The sequence below is a fragment of the Theropithecus gelada genome, chromosome 16, assembly GCF_003255815.1.
Source record: "Theropithecus gelada isolate Dixy chromosome 16, Tgel_1.0, whole genome shotgun sequence".
Classification (NCBI taxonomy): domain Eukaryota; kingdom Metazoa; phylum Chordata; class Mammalia; order Primates; family Cercopithecidae; genus Theropithecus; species Theropithecus gelada.
The window spans coordinates 16,591,006-16,610,338 of record NC_037684.1 but is presented as its reverse complement, the minus strand read 5'-3'; the positions used below and the strand labels follow the sequence as shown (position 1 = coordinate 16,610,338).

Sequence of the window (19,333 nt, the reverse complement as noted above, 5' to 3'; positions counted from 1 at the left end):
CAGACCTATGCTGGTTCTCTGTTGTCTACAGGATAAAGTCCAGACTACGCAGTGGGGCGCTGGGACACCCTCACTGACCCCACGAGGGTACAGATGCTCCTCAGCTTACAATGGAGTTACATCCTGATAGACCCATTATAAGCTGAAAATAGCATAAATCAAAAATAAACACATCTAATGGACCTAACCTACTGAACACCATAGTTTAGCCTAGCCTACTTTACACGAGCTGAGAACACTCACAGTAGTCTACAGTTGGGCAAAATCACCTAGTAGCACGGTCCACTCTGGATGCCCGATGTTCACCCTTGTGGTAGAGTGGATGACTGGGAGCTAGCATCGTGAGAGAGTAGCGCATCACATATTGCTAGTCCAGGAAAAGATCAGAATCCAAAATTGGAAGTATAGTTTCCATTGAATGGGTATTGCTTTCACACCATTGTAAAGTTCAAAAATTCTAAGTTGAGCCTTGGAAGATCAGGGACCGCCTGTACTTGAGTCCTCCAAGTCTGACCTGGCCCTTCATGCTGCAGTTTGCTGTGTTGGTCCCTCACCCTGGAGCATCTCCTTAGCCATTTGAAATTTTATTCCTCCTTCATTCTCAGCATCTCTAATTGCTGAGTAATGAAGTGCCATTTCATTGACTCATTTTGTGGGGAGATGTGAGGAACCCATGTACATGTGGATTCCATGGGGGTTTGAAATGCTCCGATGCCACTTGATAGATAAAAATGTTCTGTGAGTTTAGAGAGCTGAGCCACACTGAGCAGAGCCAGCCCCTTTGGGGAACATAGGGAGACTTTGGCATCATGAAGTGATGGAGGGAGGAATTTGGGTTAAAGAACAGAATGCTCGGTTTGTTTCAAGAGGGTGTGTGAGTTGGGGAGCATGGAGGGGAAGATGCCTCTTCCTGGCCTCTGACCCCCAGTGGATCACACAGAGGGTGGACTGGTACAAGCTGAGAGTGTGCTCCTCTTGGAGGGCAGGGAAGGTGGGGGAGATGGCTTCGGCCCAACCCTGTTGACTGTCTTGCATGTGCAGTTGCCAGTATCCTCCTACCTGGCTCTGTGACATTCTTCCTCCCCACTCTCCTGCTCTCCCCAGGTGTAATTACTTCAAGCCTGCAGGATGGCAATCCAGTTCCGTTTGCTCTTCCCCTTGGCATTGCCTGGGATGCTGGCACTTCTCGGCTGGTGGTGGTTTTTCTCTCGTAAAAAAGGCCACGTCAGCAGCCATGATGAGCAGGTGGAGGCTGGTGCTGTGCAGCTGAGGGCTGACTCTGCCATCAAAGAACCTCTTCCCATGGAAGACGTCTGTCCCGAAGTGGTGTCCATGCCCCCCAGCGTCACAGAGCCACCAGAAAAGGAACTGTCCACCGTGAGCAAGCTGCCTGCAGAGCCACCAGCATTGCTCCGGGCACACCCACCTCGCCGAAGATCAGAGTCCTCGGGCAGTCTTCCTAACACCATAGACATGAGATTGCGACCAGGAACACGCAGAGACAACAGTGCAAAGCTGGAGCTAGCCCTGACAGGTGGTGAAACCAAATCGATTCCTCTAGAGTGCCCCCTTTCATCTCCAAAGGGTGTACTATTCCCCCACAAATCAGCTGAGGTGTGTAAGCAAGAGTCCCCGTTCAGTAGGGTGCCAGGGAGGGGCCAGCCAGGCTACCCTGCAGCGCCCCCAGAGAAGCATGGCTCTGGGGAGAGGGCAAGAGAGACAGGTGGGGCCGAAGGGACCGGTGATGCTGTGTTGGGGGAAAAGGTGCTTGAAGAAGATCTGTTGTCTCAGGAGCATGTCTTGGAATTGGAGAACAGCAAGGCCCCCAACCTAGCCTCTTTAGAAGGGGAAGAAGAGAAGGGGAAGAGCAGCTCATCCCAGGTGGGGCCGGTGCAGGAGGAAGAGTATGTAGCAGAGAAGTTGCCAAGTAGGTTCATCAAGTCGGCTCACACAGAGCTGCCAAAGGACGATGCGGCACCAGCACCCCCAATCACAGATGCCAAAGCCCAGGACAGAGATGTTGAGGGAGAACTGGGCATTGAGGAGAGCTTGGATAGAAATGAGGAGAACTTGGATAGAAATGAGGAGAGCTTGGATAGAAATGAGGAGGGCCTGGATAGAAATGAGGAGGGCTTGGATAGAAATGGGGAGGGCTTGGATAGAAATGAGATTGAGCAGGCTGCCTTCCAGATAATCTCCCAAGTGATCTCGGAAGCAACCGAACAGGTGCTGGCCACCGCGGTGGGCAAGGTTACAGGTTGTGTGTATCAGGCCAGTCAGCTCCAAGGGCAGGAGGAAGAGAGCTGTGTCCCAGTTCACCGGCAAACTGTCTTGGGCTCCGACACTGGGGAACCTGCCACAGCAGAGGCAGCTGCTGCCCCGTCGGATGCTGCCCTCCCCTCGCCAGGCCTACCTGCAGAGGGCTCAGCACCACCAAAGACCTACGTGAGCTGCCTGAACAGCCCTCTGTCCAGCCCCATCAAGGACAGTAAACCAAAGATCTCTGCACACCACATCTCCTTGACCCCCTGCCTGCCACCGACCGCTCCTGGTGAAGAGTCGCCGGACCAGGCGGGCATCCTGGTGGAAGATGCCACATGTGTCACTTGCATGTCAGACAGCAGCCAAAGTGTCCCTTTGGTGGCTTCCCCAGGACACTGCTCGGATTCTCTCAGCACTTCAGGGCTTGAAGACTCTTGCACAGAGACCAGCTCAAGCCCCAGGGACAAGGCCATCACCCCGCCACTGCCAGAAAGTACTGTGCCCTTCAGCAATGGGGTGCTGAAGGGGGAGTTGTCAGACTTGGGGGCTGAGGATGGATGGACCATGGATGTGGAAGCAGATCATTCAGGAGGTAGGAGGGTCTCGGGTTCATTTAGAGGATGGGGCGCTCCCAGTATTTCTTGGAGAAAGGCCGCCAGTCTGCCTCTCCCTTCTGCTACTTGTGCAGCAAAGTCATGGTGCTCTTCAGCTCTTTGTCCCAACCTGCAGAGAGCTGGACACGGCATAAAGCTGGTGGGTAACTGAGCAGTTAGATTGCCCTGAAACCCCAAGCCTTGGGAGCTGTCACTTGGTTCCTCAGCCGGTGACCTTCCCCAGTGAGCCCTTCCCAAGGAACCAGCTCCAAGTTGGGCTCACTGATTAACATTAGTGTGCCTTTTTTTCTTTTTTTAAAAAAATTATCATTTGGGTGCAGATGGAGTCTTCCTGTGTTGCCCAGGCTGGTCTCGCACTCCTGGGCTGAAGTGATCCTTCCGCCCTCGGCCTCCCAGAGGGCTAGGATTATAGGTGTGAGCCACCATGCCCAGCCCATTTTTTTTCTTTTTTAAACACTAACCTCTGTGTGTGTGTGTGTGTGTGTGTGTGTGTGTGTTTTAATGGAGAGGCCTCCTTAGCTTTACCTCCCTTGAGTGCCAAGTATGGGTGTGAGTGTTTTGAATGGTTTATTTCCTTTTAATCATGTGCTTGTTCCCATGTCTTCACCTGCTTTCCTTCTCCAGAAGCTCTTACAGGGTAAGTGCCCAAAGAATGGCCACAGCTTTAAATACTTGCGGGAGGCTCAAGCTTCCTGAGTTGTCGCTGTCACCTTTGCAGAGAGCCTCAGCCATTTTCTTTCTGTGCAGTTGCAGCTCCACCCCGGGAAAGCGGGGCACTTTGATAACGAGGTGTCCTGGGTTTTTCGAGTGCTGACCCCAGCGTAGACAGTTCAGACCGCTAACTTACAGGTCAGCAGCTCCTGACCCTGCTTCTGCAGCCGCCCTGGGGTGTTTGCATTTATCTCATGGAGAGAGGCCACGAATATCCCAGTGCCTCTCTGACGTTTGTCCTGGAGCCATTCCCTCCCATTTCAGCTCCAGGAAAGTTGGGAATCTTTATCGGGAATTTTACTACTTTCGGCAGCATCTCGTTTGTACCACACACTACGTTTTGTCACCTCCAAGATGCTGTTGCGACACTACTGTTTTTATGTACCTTGGAAAGACAAAAGTGCTGCCAGTCATGATTATAGAAGGCCAGCTACTATATGATGCATCCTAATCTCTGGATGTTTAAATGTTTCTTAAAATACTGCATCTTAAAATGGGTGTTTTTTGTTTTATTTATTTTTTAAGAATAAAGGAGTTTCCCTTTGCTTACTGCCCCTCAGCTGAATTAACAAGCCCCACAGCCTTGTCTGCCTACTCTAGATGGATAGTAGTAGCTACTCAGACCTGTTGAGTTTAGGCTCGAACCTAAGCCATGGTGATGGGCAGGGAGGTTTAGAGATGGCGGGTGGAAATGAGGTAATACTGTCCATGAGCATGCAGTGGGTGCCAAGCACCAGGGTAGTGCCTCGCATGCACCCTCATGTCAGCTCTGCTTTGTGTGTGAGAAAGTTGAAGCTGAGAGGGGTCCAGGGACCACCCTACTGAGGGAGCTGGCAGCTGGCCTTGGAGTGCAGCCTGCTAGAGTCCTGGTGTGGTTCTGAGCCACTGCTGGGCGCCATCGGGATGGCAGGTGTTAGCCAGTCCCATTCTGTGGGGCAGAGGCTGGGGGCTGTGAGTGAGCAGAGCTCCCCGCCCCCTTCCCCAACCCCTGTCAGCCTGTTATGCTTCCCTAGCCAAGCAGTCTTCCCCTAGAAGGGGTACTTTTCCCTGCATGAATCCTGTTCCAAGCGCCTAGGTTAAGGGGGGATGTCACTTTGAAGGTGATTCTTCCTTAGCTGGGAGCAGGATCTCTTGGGCCTTAGTTCTCTGCATCCAGTGTATGGGTTACTTGGCAAAGGATTATGCCCAGGGTTTGGAGAAACCATGTGGAAGGTAACCTAGTTGGTAGACTCTCAGGAGTGATCTCTTTCTGGTGATTGAGTCATCCATATTTAAGCCAGGGCCACTTCTCTTGAGCTGATCTGGACCCTCTTTTTTGTGACAGTCCCTTTGGCACACTCTTGAGCGAGAGTGAAACAGCCCAGGTCGGGAGCAGAGTCCTTTTCCCATTGGGTTTTCTTGGCCATGAGCTTTGGCTCCGTCTTTTGACCAAGGGAGTATTTGAGCCAGAAGAGTGTTCAGAGTTGCACGAATCAGGCCTAAGCAAAGGGAAAGGAGACTCTCCTTTTTTTGTCCACATATGGCAGAGGAACGAGCAGGTCCCCGCTAGGTATAAGAATGGGGCCCTCAGGCAGGCCAATGAGGACCTTGTCTAGCTCTGCTTGGCTGAAGGCCTGTACCTGTGACCCTGGAACTGGGCCCTGGGGACAGGAGACCGACCCTTGGACTGAGAGGGTAGGATAGTTGGAAGGGTGTCAAGGTGTTTGCAGTCCATCGGTCTGGCTCTCAGGACCATGTGGACCTCAAGCATGTCTCCTCCCCTGCCCTGTGGGCTCCCCTTCCCTGGGCGCAGTCTGTCCCTTCCCAGTTCACCACTTGTGTCTCTGCTCCAGCAGCTGTGGCTGGGTGCGGCTCCCAATTAAGCAAGTGGGACTGTAAGTGGCAGGCTAAAATTAGGTGTATCGACACCCCCAGTCCTCCTTTCATTGGGGTTGTTCTGAGCCTTCTAGACTGTAAGTTGACAGTCACCTGCCAAGCTTGAGGAGCGGGTGTGGGGCAGGGCCTCCCGGGAATGTGAGTTTGGGAAGTTCTGGGTTACTGGCTGCTCTGAGCTGGGGTCTGTGTGTGTGCGCGCCTGCTGCTTCCTCCCCTGCAGGTTCTGACAGGAACAGCATGGATTCCGTGGATAGCTGTTGCAGTCTCAAGAAGACTGAGAGCTTCCAAAATGCCCAGGCAGGGTCCAACCCTAAGAAGGTCGACCTCATCATCTGGGAGATCGAGGTGCCAAAGGTAGGGGTGGAGTCCCCCAGGCTGGTTCCATGGTAACCCGCAAAGCTCCCTGGGGCCAGGGCCGTTAGACCTGGGGGAGGGAGCTGGGAGAGGGACAGTAAACCAGAAGGAGCCCTGGGTCAGCCAGAGGCTGCGGGGAGAGGACACACTACACTTTGCCAAGGCTCAGAGAGCTTCCTGCAACATGGAATTCCTCTGGCTGCTTCCAGGGGCATCTTATTCTTGTACTTCTCAAACTTGCAGGCCTGTGTGTCTCTCCCTTGGGGGTGGTTCTTGCATATTCTGGGGCTGAGATCTATTTGGAAAAAAAACACTGAGGCCGTGGGGGCCAGCCAGAATCCCTTCACTGAGCTCTGCTCAAGTGCTCCAATGTAAAGTGTATTTTATAATTGAGCAAAGCATAAATCCGTATTTTAGAGAACTTGAAAAGTATAGAAATATATGCAGAAAATAAAAATCAGCTCTAATCCTACCCTTGAGAGTGACTGTGAAAGACTTTTATTTCCTTCTCATCTGGCACCCTATGGTTTTTAAACAAAACTGAGATTATGTCACTTTAATTAATACTTTAAATATTTAACAATTTAATTTTTGTGTGTTATTCTTTGAAAATGTGATTGTAACTGCATTATTCATTGTGTGAATGTCAGTTTACTTCATCAGTCCCCCATTCCTGAGTGCTTAAGTGCTTTCGAGCTTCTTGCTGTTAGAACTTACAACATATTAGCTTGATCTTGATGTTTGTCTCTGGGGCTCGGAAATAATTTGTCAGACCGCATTCTCCCAGAGCCCTGGGCTCTGTGCTCGGGTGGAGATTTGACTTGGTCTGAACTCTGGGTCAGAGTGGCTGTTTTGACCCTGGGTTGCCAGCTCTCTTGGTGGTTTCCTCCCTGGAGGGTCCTTACCCATCCTGCCTGCTTTTCCTTCAGTGGTTACAAAGGGCGTGACGAGAAAGGCTGTGCCTGAGGAGGGACCGTGTCCCCAGTAGCTCCTCTGGGAGGGGGTCGTTGGGGGTTGTGTGGGAGCCCGTCTTATGTAAGGGTTAAGTTTGGCTCCTTCTGTCCGCCTTGAACTCTGGCGCACTGGGGACTTCTGCGTGCCTTCTGCTCTGCAGGCTCCAACCTGCTGTCACTTGGCAGTGGGAGCCCAGGGTTCTTAGACCTTCATTTTCAAATCGAGCCCCTTTATCTTTGGATCTGAGTAGACCAGAGGGAGAGGGGCACGAGAAATTGTGTGCTGGCAAAACTTCTTAGCATGGGTTTTAGAGGAGAAGATGCTGCTCCCTTTGCAGCTTTCTGGGTCTGGGCCACATTTTTGGGATGAAATGGGAACTGCTTGGTCCTGGAGCCAGACTGCCTGGTTCAACTTCCTGGTTAGCAGCTGTGTGACCTTAAGGTAGTTCCTTAGCCTCTCTGGGCTTGTTTCCCCGTCTACAGAATGGTGATAAAGTTATGTGTTTCATAGGTACTATGAGTAAATGTAAGTGCTTAGAATAGTCCTGGAAAATAAATGCTGACATGGTAACAGCTAATATGTTTGAGCGTGATCTTGTGTAAAACAGAAGTAGGTCTTTGGGTGTCCAGGGAATTGGTTTCCCGTTAATCCTCTCAACTCTTTTTCTCTTTCTGGAAGCACTTAGTCGGTCGGCTAATTGGCAAGCAGGGGCGGTATGTGAGTTTTCTGAAACAAACATCTGGTGCCAAGATCTACATTTCAACCCTGCCTTACACCCAGAGCGTCCAGATCTGCCACATAGAAGGTCAGTAGCATCTGCTGCTTGTATTGCCTCTTACCTGAAATATGAAATAGAAGTGACTAGCATCTGAGTTTCAATTGCTATCTTTTTGGAATAGGAAACCCTACTTCTCATCCCAGGGAAGGGAGCCTTGGGTGTCTTCCCTGCAGCCTTTCCCCCATTTCAGGTGCCTGCGGGAAACTTAGGTCCCTCCCTACTCTGATCTTTGGCCAGGAGAAGGGTGGGTGCTTGGTTGGGCGGGTCCTGGGTCCTGGGTTCACAGTGCCCACCACCCCATAAAGCCTCCTCTCAAAGCAGAAGTGCCCTGTGTACAATTCCCCTTTGGTGTTTTCCCAGCTGCCTACCTCTTCCTGTTGCATTGAAAGCGTGGATCATAATGGCAGAGGTATCATTTGAAAGGCTTCGATGCCTTTCTTCCTAAAGCAGAGCTTAAGTGTTTTGGTACTTCAGAGATGCACTTGAACTCTATGCAAAGTCCAGTGGAGTAGGGTATGTGGCTGTGTTTTTGTGAGTGTGTGTGTGACTTTCCTCTTACAGTGATTGTGTGTCCTGCACCCATCCTCTATTTAGGCTCTCAGCATCATGTAGACAAAGCGCTGAACTTGATTGGGAAGAAGTTCAAGGAGCTGAACCTCACCAATATCTACGCTCCCCCATTGCCTTCACTGGCGCTGCCTTCTCTGCCAATGACGTCCTGGGTGAGCGTGCTACTGGGTGATCCGGACTTCTTGCCTCTTTCCCCAAAACCTACCCCAAACAAGAAACTCCCCAGACCTCAGGCTAAGAAGGCCAAGTGCACGTGAGTGCCTGTGCCCTCTCCCCTCTGGCCTCCACTGGTCGGTTCTGCTATGGGATTGTGTTCTGGGGACAGGGGTTAGGTGGTGATAGTCCTGGCAGGAAACCAGAGGTCTCTTGGTCCCCACGTGGGAGGACCACTTTCCTTGGCTCTGCTGCCTGGGCACCTTTTAAGTTTTCTAGGCATTTGCTTAGAAAGGATGGAGTTCAACCAGGAGACTGGGTGTGTCCAGGGTCGCCATTCAACACCTGAGACCTGAGTGGGACTAGTATCATGGGTTTGGATGGCGCTTGTTCTTTCTTCTGGTTGAGTCAGGCCTTAGCAGTGGCCCTAGTGAAGGATCTCCTTCCCCTTCCCCCTCCCCAGGAGGTGCCTAAATTACAAAGAAGAGTGAATACTTCCCACCAGGCCTGGAAGCCCAGTGACTCTTTGGAGGTTGCTTTTGGCAGAGGGAAGAGGGCTCCGGGGCTCCTGTGTGCAGCTGACTGCAGGGTCTCTCAGGGCCGTCGCCATGTCCTGCAGTATGGCTCTGACCCTAGTAGGGCCTCATCTCACTGGGAGTAGAATTGCAGAGTTCTGTGGACCAAAGACTACATTTTACACAGATGGGCTTGACTGTGCTGCTCCAAGGAAATTGCCCTCCTGGGTGTTTTTTTTTTTTTTTTTTTTCCTGTTTGTGTGTTTTTTTTAAAGGATGATAGGCATTTCAGTTTTGTGTCTTCCCCTTTGCAAAGGCCCTTGGACTGGAGGGAAAGGATCGGGATGTCTTTTTCCTGTGGATATTTGAGAGTGGGCTGAATACCACTTTATGCTTTATTCCTGAATCAAGAGTTTTTTCCTAGGAGGCTTGGTCCTAGACTCACTCTCTTTTTTTCTTTTCTTTTTTTTGAGACAGAGTCTTACTTTGTTGCCCAGTCTGGAATACAGTGGCATGATCTTGACTCACTGCAACCTCTGCCCACCAGGTTCAACCGATTCTCCTGCCCCAGCCTCCTGAGTAGCTGGGATTATAGGTGTGCTCCACCATGCCCGGCTAATTTTTGTATTTTTAGTAGAGATGGGATTTCACCACATTTGCCAGGCTTGTCTTGAACTCCTGACCTCAGGAGGGTAAGCAGCAGGAGGGAGAGCAAATAGGAAGCAGACTCTGCTAGACCTTGACCACGGACCTGACCTGAGGCCACTGCTTGCTCTTGGGAAGGCAGCGTAGATGCTGTCAGATCATAGGCTCCTGGGGTCAGCTGCCAGTCCACAGGAGTTGGCTAAAGGGCCTGAGGGCCTGCCTACTGCTTATTTTCAGGAGTCCTGTTCTCAGTGGCCACCTCATTCCTGTGTTTGCCCTCCCTGGGTCTTACAGATTCATCAGTGGAAGTGGGAGGGAGGGCACCGCTGGTAGGTGGACCCTGCCCAGGCCTGTGCAAGGCCCAGCACTACCTCTGCAGTTGCTTCTTGGTTGCCCCGTATCTGTGGGACCCTCCCTGCCTGGCCCTGAGGTGAGACTGTCCCTAATGGCTGCTCGTGGTATTGCAGGACAACAGCCACAGGGGTGTTGCACATTTTCTATTGTTAAGGTAGTCCTTCAGCCTCTGCCTTCTGGGTGCCATGTTGTCTTGAGTTGCCCTTTTCAAAGGTGTGCCAGCCCAGAGACTTGCCCTTGGGCCTTGGGACTTATTCAAAGATGAGATGAGAGGGATTGTTTCAGTGACCGCTGCCCCTTCCCCTCTATACAGCTCATGCTGCCTGATGGCATCACCGTGGAGGTCATTGTGGTCAACCAGGTCAACGCCGGGCACCTGTTCGTGCAGCAGCACACACACCCTACCTTCCACGCGCTGCGCAGCCTCGACCAGCAGATGTACCTCTGCTACTCTCAGCCTGGAATCCCCACCTTGCCCACCCCGGTGGAAAGTAAGCAGCGCCCTGAGGGTTCGGGAAGGGGGACCCCTGGGGTGGCCTGTTCTGCCCTGGATCCTGATCAGGAGGAGGCTGTTCTGGGATCCTTCATGGAAGCAGCATTCTTCAATTCTTGCCATTGTTATGGAGCTGGGGTGGGTTTCCTGGCAAGGCAGAGCTGGGGTTTCCACTGGCTGGCAGAGTGATGGGTGTTGGAGTAGAGTTTTGACACAGGGATTCAGATCCCAGCTCTGCCACTAATTTTTTTTTAATTTTTTCTTTTTTTTCCCTCAAAGCCAGTGTCACAGTATCTGCCAACTATTTATTATCTGTTAAAGGGGGTGATACCTACTTGTTCCAGAAATTAGTGTTGAATACTGTATGTGTTACATATAAAGCACTTGATGCATATACTGGTTACCATGAAAAAATCCCTAAGTCCAACAAGCCTGTGCAGTGTGTTGGGTCATCTGTGTTTAACAGATGAGAAAACTGAGCCTCAAGTGACTTGCCCAAGTGAGCAGGATCTGGGGTCTGAGCCCAGCCTTTGTCATTATTATCTTTGTTGTCCTTATCAGAGAGGATCAAATGTCAGAACATCACCCATTCCTCACCAGGGGCTGGCGGGGTCCCTCAGTGCAGTAGAAAACTTTTGAAGTGATCGGTAGCTTTTTGTGTGTTATTTTTTTCCTTTTTGGAAGGATAAGGATTTAGTTTTCATCAGCTTCTCTAAAGTTGCCTTAACCCAGCAGTAAAGACTGAACTGGAGTCCGAGGGGTAACTGCCAGGGGTTCTCTCTAAGGGTCAGGACCCAGCACAGTCAGCCTCATGTCACACGTCCTCATCCTGGCCAGCCTGGGGCAGCTGTTGGGGTGCTGCTGGGAACCTTTACCTCGTGGTCTCATCTGCTTCTGACCCACAGTGGGTTAGTGACCCCTTGATCCTGGGCGACTGCCCAGGTGCTCTCAGCACCTTCCAGAGGCAAAGGTTAGAAGAAGGGGGTTTAGGCCCAGGAGGCCCCTTCTGGTCAAGCTCTCCATCTGAGTTGTGGGCTGGAGCACACCCTAGGTACGAGGATGCCGAGATCTGCTGTACTTGATTTCTTCAGCGGCTTCCTCTTAAATGTAAGGCTGGCCCTGGCCCCCATTCCTGAGTGCTATGTTTACTTGGTTTATTCCTATTCATTTGTGTCCCTCTTGGGTCCCAGTAAGTTTTGGAGTAATGGATCTAGACTGAATGCTTTTCAGTCTAGATGGCCTTGGGGGCGGCACACTTGCTAGGCTGAACTTCTCACATCCAGGTTCTTCCCTCAGCTGGTCTTGGGCTTGGGGGAGGCTTTGCTTGGGGCCGGTTGCTGTTCCTGTCCCCTGCGCTGCGGAGGTGCAGGTCTCTGAGAAATAACGCAGGGAGGTGGGTAGTGGCCAGGTGGCCCTTGGTTCCCTGCCCTGGGCCAGGCGTTCCACACACTCCGCTCCCTGCCCTGCAGTAACGGTCATCTGTGCCGCCCCTGGTGCGGACGGGGCGTGGTGGCGAGCCCAAGTGGTTGCCTCCTACGAGGAGACCAACGAAGTGGAGATTCGATACGTGGACTACGGTGGATATAAGAGGGTGAAAGTAGACGTGCTTCGGCAAATCAGGTGAGCGGAGATGCCTCAGACAGGCCTACGCCCTGCTTGTCTGGGATGTGTGATCTCTGCATGGCTGGCTCAGTTGTGCCAGGGCTTGGGTGAGGGTTAATTCTTCTCTCCTGCTGCTTACTGTGTTTTAGCAGAGTCTGATAGAAACAAACTCCATTACTCGCTCAGCTAAACTGAGCTAGAAGGCCTGTCTTGTGGAAGAATCCTCAGCATCATCCTTCAAAAGGGAAGCTGGGCCAGGCGTGGTGGCCTGCTGCAAATCCCAGCGCTTTGAGAGGGTCACTTGAGCGCAGGAGTTCAGGCCCAGCCTGGGCAGTATAGCAAGACCTCATCTCTACAACAACAACAAAAAAGGAAAAAAGTGAAGCGGGCTCCTTTTTAGGAATTTGCTGTAGGAAGTCCCTCTGAGGTCAGGCTTGCAGCAGGGCCGGCTCTCTGTGTTTGGGTGTGCCGTGAGCCGTGGCCTGCTGCAAAGTACGAACCCTCTGCTTCGCTGCATCCCAGGTTGTGGGCGTCACTGTACAAAGATGAATACTGGCTTGGAGTGGAGTCAGCCTTCATGTCCATGTTAAACTTGTTCCTTTCTTGCCTTCCCAGGTCTGACTTTGTCACCCTGCCATTTCAGGGAGCAGAAGTCCTTCTGGACAGCGTGATGCCCCTGTCAGGTAACAGCTGGGGCCTCTGGCTTGGGGGATTGTTGGGGACAGTTGTCGAGAGTAGGTCTTTCTCTCTCAGAGCCTCCGTTCTCACCGGGAGGACTTATGCTAACGTAGGTTGCTGCCACTCAAGAGCTTCTGATTGAATAGGTCTGGGCTTAGGCCCAGGAGCTTACATTGCTATCAAGTTCCCAGGTGAGACCAGTGCTGCTGATCCTTTGAGATTCACTGCTCTAGACTGTACTCAGACCTCAGGCACTGAAGGGCTTCCAACAAAGGCACTTTCCAGATTATAGTCCAGACCCAAAGTCTTAGCCCCGGTGGTAGAGGGTGTGCTGTACTGCTCAGGCAGGCCATAGCTCCACAGGACACAGTGGGGACACCCTATCTGGTGTCTTAGACTGTGAAAGCATTGTCAGAGGGAAGAGGACTGGCAAAATCTTGGGCAAATTACTTAGCCTCAACTTTCACCCCAGAACATGGGAATGGTACCTGTCTTTGATGCTGGCTGCGAGAATTACATAAACCTAAGGTCTGGTGTGTAGAGGGTGATGAAATGGCAGCTGTTTATGGCTAGGAATTTTATATTTGTAGGTGATAGTTCATCCCATCCCATTCCCTCCCCAGGTTTGCCCCTTCTGATCTTCTTCTTGCTTGTCTCAAGCAATTAAATGCATTAGAAATACTACAGTCTAGCTAGAGTCGGCTCAGAGGGAGCACTAGGGCAAGATCTTTGTTTTGCTTCTTTAATTGCTGTTGCCCCTCCTTCCTCTCTGCTTCTGTCCTTCTAAGCGATCTGTCCAGACCCAGCTGAAACTCTTTCTCCTTTGTAAGATTTTCCTAGATCTTCCTTGGTAAACCCCTGTCTCTCCCATCCTTACCACTGCTTGCCTTGGGTGTGTTGTTCTGTGTTGACTTTTGTAATCCAGCAAAGCTGAATGCTGCCGCAGCGCCTTGCCCCTCTGAGTGGCTGCCCTTGTTGGGCTGTGTGGCCAACTGCCTGGGTTTGATTCCCACCTTCTCCACTTGGGAACTGGTTGACCTTCGGGAATCCACCTTTGCCTCAGTGTTCTCTCCTGTGAGGTGGGGATAGCACTGCGTGTTACTAATTTGGTGGAAGAACACATACTATATGCTCTGCATTGCCAGCACCCGAGTTGGTGGTGGTGGTGGTGCTGCTGCTGCTGCTGCTGCTGGTATTGGTGGTGATGTTGGTGGTGAAGGCAAGAGTTTCTGTCCGTCTGTTGTCTGTGCTCCAGTGGGCAACATGCCGCAGCAGCCCTGAGTTTATCCACTGGGAGTTGTATGGAGGCCTAGGCTCTGTCCCTGACCCGGGTGGATCTCCCCACTGCAGTCCCACAGCATCTGAAGCATTCTACTTGGAATGCACCTGAAACTTATGTATATGACAAGGGTGCCTTGCCTCAGTGACAGCCTTAAATGCTGCTTTTCCTTTTCCTCCTGAAGACGATGACCAGTTTTCACCTGAAGCAGATGCCGCCATGAGCGAGATGACAGGGAATACAGCACTGCTTGCTCAGGTGTGTGGTTGGTGGGGGTAGGGGAGGCAGGCTGGCTGGGGGAACTGACCTTTCAATGCCTTCTTTCCCGTAGCTTGGCCCTGGATTGACCAGTAGTATTTAAGGAAAGGTGCATGAAGTAGCTAATACTTGATGTTAGTCTGTTCTCACATTGCATAAAGAAATACCCGGGGCTGAATAATCTATAAAGGAAAGAGGTTTAATTGACTCACAGTTCTGCGGGCTTGGGGAAACTTACAATCATGGCAGAAAGGGAAGAGGCACGTCTTACATGATGGACAGGCAAGAGACAATATGTGAAGGAGGAACTGTCAGATACTTATAAAACCATCTGATCTCGTGAGAACTCACTATCACGAGAACAGCATGGGCACACTGCCTCATAATCCAATCACCTCCCACCAGGTCTTTCCCTCAAAACATGGGGATTATGGAGATTACAATTCAAGATGATATTTGAGTGAGGACACAAAACCTAACCATATCATACTCCCCCCTCCCCACTTCTTCAGGTGACAAGTTACAGTCCAACTGGTCTTCCTCTGATTCAGCTGTGGAGTGTGGTTGGAGATGAAGTAAGTTCTGCCCTTCTTTTCCTTCTGTGTTGCTGACCCGAAGTAATGGATTGATTAAGAGCTGGTCCTGGGATTTGTTTCCTCTTGAGTTAATCAGAGGATATAACTATAGACAAGCACCTCCCAGGGGACACTTTGGATATCCTGATTGGGGTGGTGGTGCCAGTGTCCTCTAGTGAGTAGAGGCCAGGGATGCCACAAAACATCCCATAGTATTCAGGACAGCACCCCCACAGCAAAGAATTATCTAACCCAAAATGTCAGTAGTGCCAAGGTGGAGAAACCCTGTGTGAGACCTTCTGGGACCTTCCGTAGGTTGGGTTTTTCTGTCTTCTATCTTATGGTATGAAAGCTTAGATTTCTTCAGCATATTAAAAAGCCTATCCTGGCCAGGTACAGTGGCTCACCCCTGTAGTCCCAGCACTTTGGGAGGCCGAGACGGGCAGATCACTTGAGGTCAGGAGTTTGAGACCAGCCTGGCCAACATGGCAAGACCCCCATCTCTACTAAAAATACAAAAATCTGCTGGGTGTGGTGATGCACACCTGTGATCCCAGCTGCTTGGGAGGCTGAGGCAGGAGAATCATTTGAACCTGGGAGACAGAGGTTGCAATGAACCAAGATTGTGCCACTGCATTCCAGCCTGGGTGACAGAGCAAGACTCTGTCTCAAAACAACAACAACAACAACAACAACAACAAACACCTATCCTCATGCCACAGCAGCCAACAGAACACTTAAATAAATGTTCCTGTTGGCTAGAGCACAAGCCATGTCCCCCACCCTGTTACTCGTTTTATTTTCTTTTTGGAGACAGAGTCTCACTCTTGTTGTCCAGGCTGGAATGCAGTGGCGTGATCTCGGCTCATTGTAACCTCCGCCTCCGGGGTTCAAGCGATTCTGCCTCAGCCTCAGTAACTGGCATTACAGGCATGTGCCACCACGCCTGGCTAATTTTTGTATCTTTAGTAGAGACGGGGTTTCACCATGTTGGCCAGGCTGGTCTTGGACTCCTGACCTCAGGTGATCCACCTGCCTCAGCCTCCCAAAATGCTGGGATTACAGGCATGAGCCACCAAGACTCCAGGCTACACTGTTAGTCTTGTACATCTCTTGCCTGCAGTGGCAACTGGGGAGGGGAGAGCTCATGTTGGCTTGGGAGATGGCCCCAAGGTGCCATGGACAAAGCTTTAAGGGAACTTTCTTTTCTAGGTGGTGTTGATAAACCGGTCCCTGGTGGAGCGAGGCCTTGCCCAGTGGGTAGACAGCTACTACGCAAGCCTTTGACCCCCGGTTCCCCATGCTGCTTCCTAAGAGTCTTTTTTTGCACTGTTGAAACCGGGGTTGGCACTCAAGTCAAAGATTAACATCAGAATAACAAACATTGCCCTCTCCAGAAAGTCCTTTCTTCCTCCATACTGTGGTCCTATTGAGAAGACGTTTCGTCTCTGAGTAAAAAGGATGAAACCGTGGGTTCTCTTCTCAAAGCTAAAGGATAGTGTTTAACAAGCCAGCTGGCTTATCCTGGTTCTCAGCTGTTCAAAAAAAAAAAAGAAAAGAAAAGAATAGAAACAGTCTCAACCAGATTGTCCTCTTCCCCTGTTCCATTCCCTTCTTCCTTCTATCTCCTTCCCCGGCAATATCCAAACAAACTGGCAGACAGGCCAGGGATGTGTGTTGCTTGCTTGAGAGGGTTTCTTTTACTTCAAATCTTTCTTCAGGGAGCAAGACATGAACTGACTAATTGGTATCCACTACTTGTACAGCTTACATAAATGAATTGATGATATTTAACCAGTTTTTATAAACTTCATCTAGGTCTCTAAATACAGACTTTTTACATTGCAGCTGTAAATATGAAGTGGTCATCACTCCTGACCTTGGTCAGTGGGGAGGGGAACTGGTATCCTTCGAAGCCTGGTTGTAATTTGTACCCATTTTCTATTTGTGCAAACTCTGTAAATATGTGTTTAAACAAATGTAATATTTTGTACAAGATACACTGGAGAACAAAGGGAACTCAAGATTTTTCCAGCCACATATCACCTGTAAGTAGAAGTCAACTCTGCAGTGCAGCTGCCACCCTTGGCCCCTCCGGCCAGGGCCCCTGTGGCTTCCTGCACACTGGACGGTTGACTGTATGGTAGAGACTGTGATCTGGGAACTTTTTGCTGTACAAATCTGTTAAAAAAAAAAAAAAAAAAAAAAAGTAACTCATTGAATTAACTTGCAGTGGTGTGTTTGATTCTTTTTTAGACTGGCTTCAGCATTGTGCAGTTTAAAAATAAGTAACTTAAGTCACTTAAACTTACATAAATCTTCAATTGTATGAACTATAGCTTTGAGTCCATTTTTTTCCAGTGGTGAAGAACTGGGGGGGGTGGAGAGTGAAGAGGGGGGCGGTGAGTGTGGCGAGCTGGATCACAGGCCCCGCACAACCACCTCTACAGGAGACCCGTGGTTTTTTGAAGAATTTGGCCAGAAATTTCTATCGCCTTTTCCTCTCTCTTGTTCCACCAGGTGGCAGCCAAGTGTCCTCTGACTTCCTTCACTGCATATTAACTAGCCAGACTCAGTTTAAATCACTGGCTTCTAAAACAGGTTGTGCCTTCTTTGGTTGTCATTCTTAATAGATTCATGAAGTTATTTAATCTACTATAGTGATGAGAATGATGTAAGAAATACATCATTATGTATGGGAAGAGATACTGCCTCAATATAATAGCCCCTGCTCTTAAAGAAGGCTCTGGCCACTGCTGCCCAGGCCTACCCCAGTGCCCCGCCCCACCCCCCACGTTTGAGACCTCTGGCTGCAGGGCTGTTGAGCTTGAGCTCTAGTCTTTAGAGCGCTAATGTAGCCTGAGGGCCATTCAGATTGGAGGTATTCTCCCCACCGCACAACCACTCCTGGGAGTTCCTCCCAGTTCCAACCCAGCTGGCTTGTTCTCCTTCCTGTCTCCTGGCGGAAGACTGCAGCCCCATGCAGGCTGTGGCCATTGTCAGGTGCCTATCTTCCCCTCCATCCAGGTTCTCACCTGTGTGGTTAACAGCCTTGGTTTCCCTCATCTGTAAGATGAGATAACCTCATAAGGCAATTTAATCATGGAAATGCCCTCTGCTTCTACAGGGCTTGGTCTCAGGGAGCTCCCCTGCAGTTCTTAGCCACTGTTGGCTTTAAGTCCTGGCAGGAATTGGGTGTGACTTTGGCCAAGTCACCATAGGTCTAAGCTTTTCCTCTATAATCCAGCATTGCTGGAGCATGAAAAGGTCTATGGAAGCCTTCCGACTAACTTAGGGAATGCGCACAGAGCCTGGTGTGCAGATTGAGCTTTTATCTCCAGGGAACCACTGAGGGGTTTCAAACATTAAAACGTGATTCTGGTGCAGGGAAAAGGATGGGTGAGGTGGAAGTGTAGACACGAGAAAAGGATTCTTCTGGGATGGAGCCTGGGGCAGACAAGATGTGATGAAGTCAGGATCCTCCGATAAAGCCCCCTGCGCTTTCATGAGCGGGATGGGCTGCTACTCGGGACTCCCAGGCCTTAGAGTCCTACCCTGCAAGGGTGCCTCCATTAAACTCAGTTTGGAATGCCAGAGGAAGAGCAGGTTGGAGGCTGGGGAAGGACTTGTACTCCTCGAATAAATGCTTCTCAGATTGTTACGGGCCTTTGATTAATTTCCAGAGTTCTGAAAACCTTGACTTTTAACCATTTTGCCAGAAATCTCATTGTTCTCAAGGAGGAGCAGATTTATGGAGGTCCTCACTCCATCCCTCCGCAAGTCAGCTGCCTGGGCAAGTGCATTTGAGACACCCTCTTTGAATTACCTGTGGGGCATCCAGGGGGTGTGTTGGTGTGAATTGGAAACTCAAAGGAGAAGCCGGTGCTGGTGAGAGATCTGGTAATCTGCCCAGGCTGTAGGGGAGAGAGGTGGCATGCTGGACGCAGGAGGCTGGAGCTTCCACCCTGTTCTCACTGCAGGTGTTGGTGTCAGTACCGCCCCTCTGGTCTCTGGGGCATCACCGTGGAGGATGGGTTCTAGGGTTACTGCTATACCTTGTATAACTTCAGGTAGGCCACTTGTAGACATCAACATCTGTCAGACGATAACTAATGTCAGTTCTAAGATAAAATGAGAGTTGTAGCTAGAGTTAGGGAGTGCTTACTGTATATCAGGTGCTGTCTCTTTTACAGGTAACACTTGAGTCCTTGACACAACCCAGGGAGGCAGGGACTCCGTAGATGAGCAGACCCAAGCGATAGAATATGGTGACTTTGGAAAGTAGTTTGTGGTTAGAGCAGAGCTGAAACTAAACACCAGGCTGCTACCCCAGGCCAGGTGCTCTTCACCACCACCCCTAAACCAGCATGGATTCATCTTGCCCCAGTCCACATCCCCAAATAACTGCCACAGTGATTAAATGATCAGTCCATGGGAAAGCTTTGGAACTTAGAGTGGGAAAGATACCATGACAGGAGACATCAATGATTTTGCTTTTATGGAAAATTTAAATCTAAGTAACACAAGCTGAGAGACACTCACAGCAGCTAGGGCTGAAGAGTGGACATTTTGAAACTGTGGTAATGTAAAGCAAGGAAAACTGGCCAGGCGCGGTGGATCGCGCCTGTAATCCCAGCATTTTGGGAGGCTGAGGCGGGTGGAT

General features: G+C 50.5%; 1 protein-coding gene across 1 annotated transcript; it reads left to right on the top strand.

Annotated features, from left to right (window-relative positions):
* Positions 1 to 1,104: 1,104 nt before the first annotated feature.
* On the top strand, positions 1,105 to 17,003 carry AKAP1 (A-kinase anchoring protein 1). Its single transcript, XM_025361620.1, has 10 exons — positions 1,105 to 2,854; positions 5,683 to 5,816; positions 7,449 to 7,575; positions 8,143 to 8,270; positions 10,099 to 10,276; positions 11,748 to 11,898; positions 12,496 to 12,563; positions 14,022 to 14,095; positions 14,608 to 14,670; positions 15,883 to 17,003. Exons 1-10 carry the CDS (start codon positions 1,129 to 1,131, stop codon positions 15,955 to 15,957), a joined length of 2,724 nt encoding a protein of 907 aa, XP_025217405.1. The 5' UTR covers positions 1,105 to 1,128; the 3' UTR covers positions 15,958 to 17,003.
* Positions 17,004 to 19,333: the final 2,330 nt, after the last annotated feature.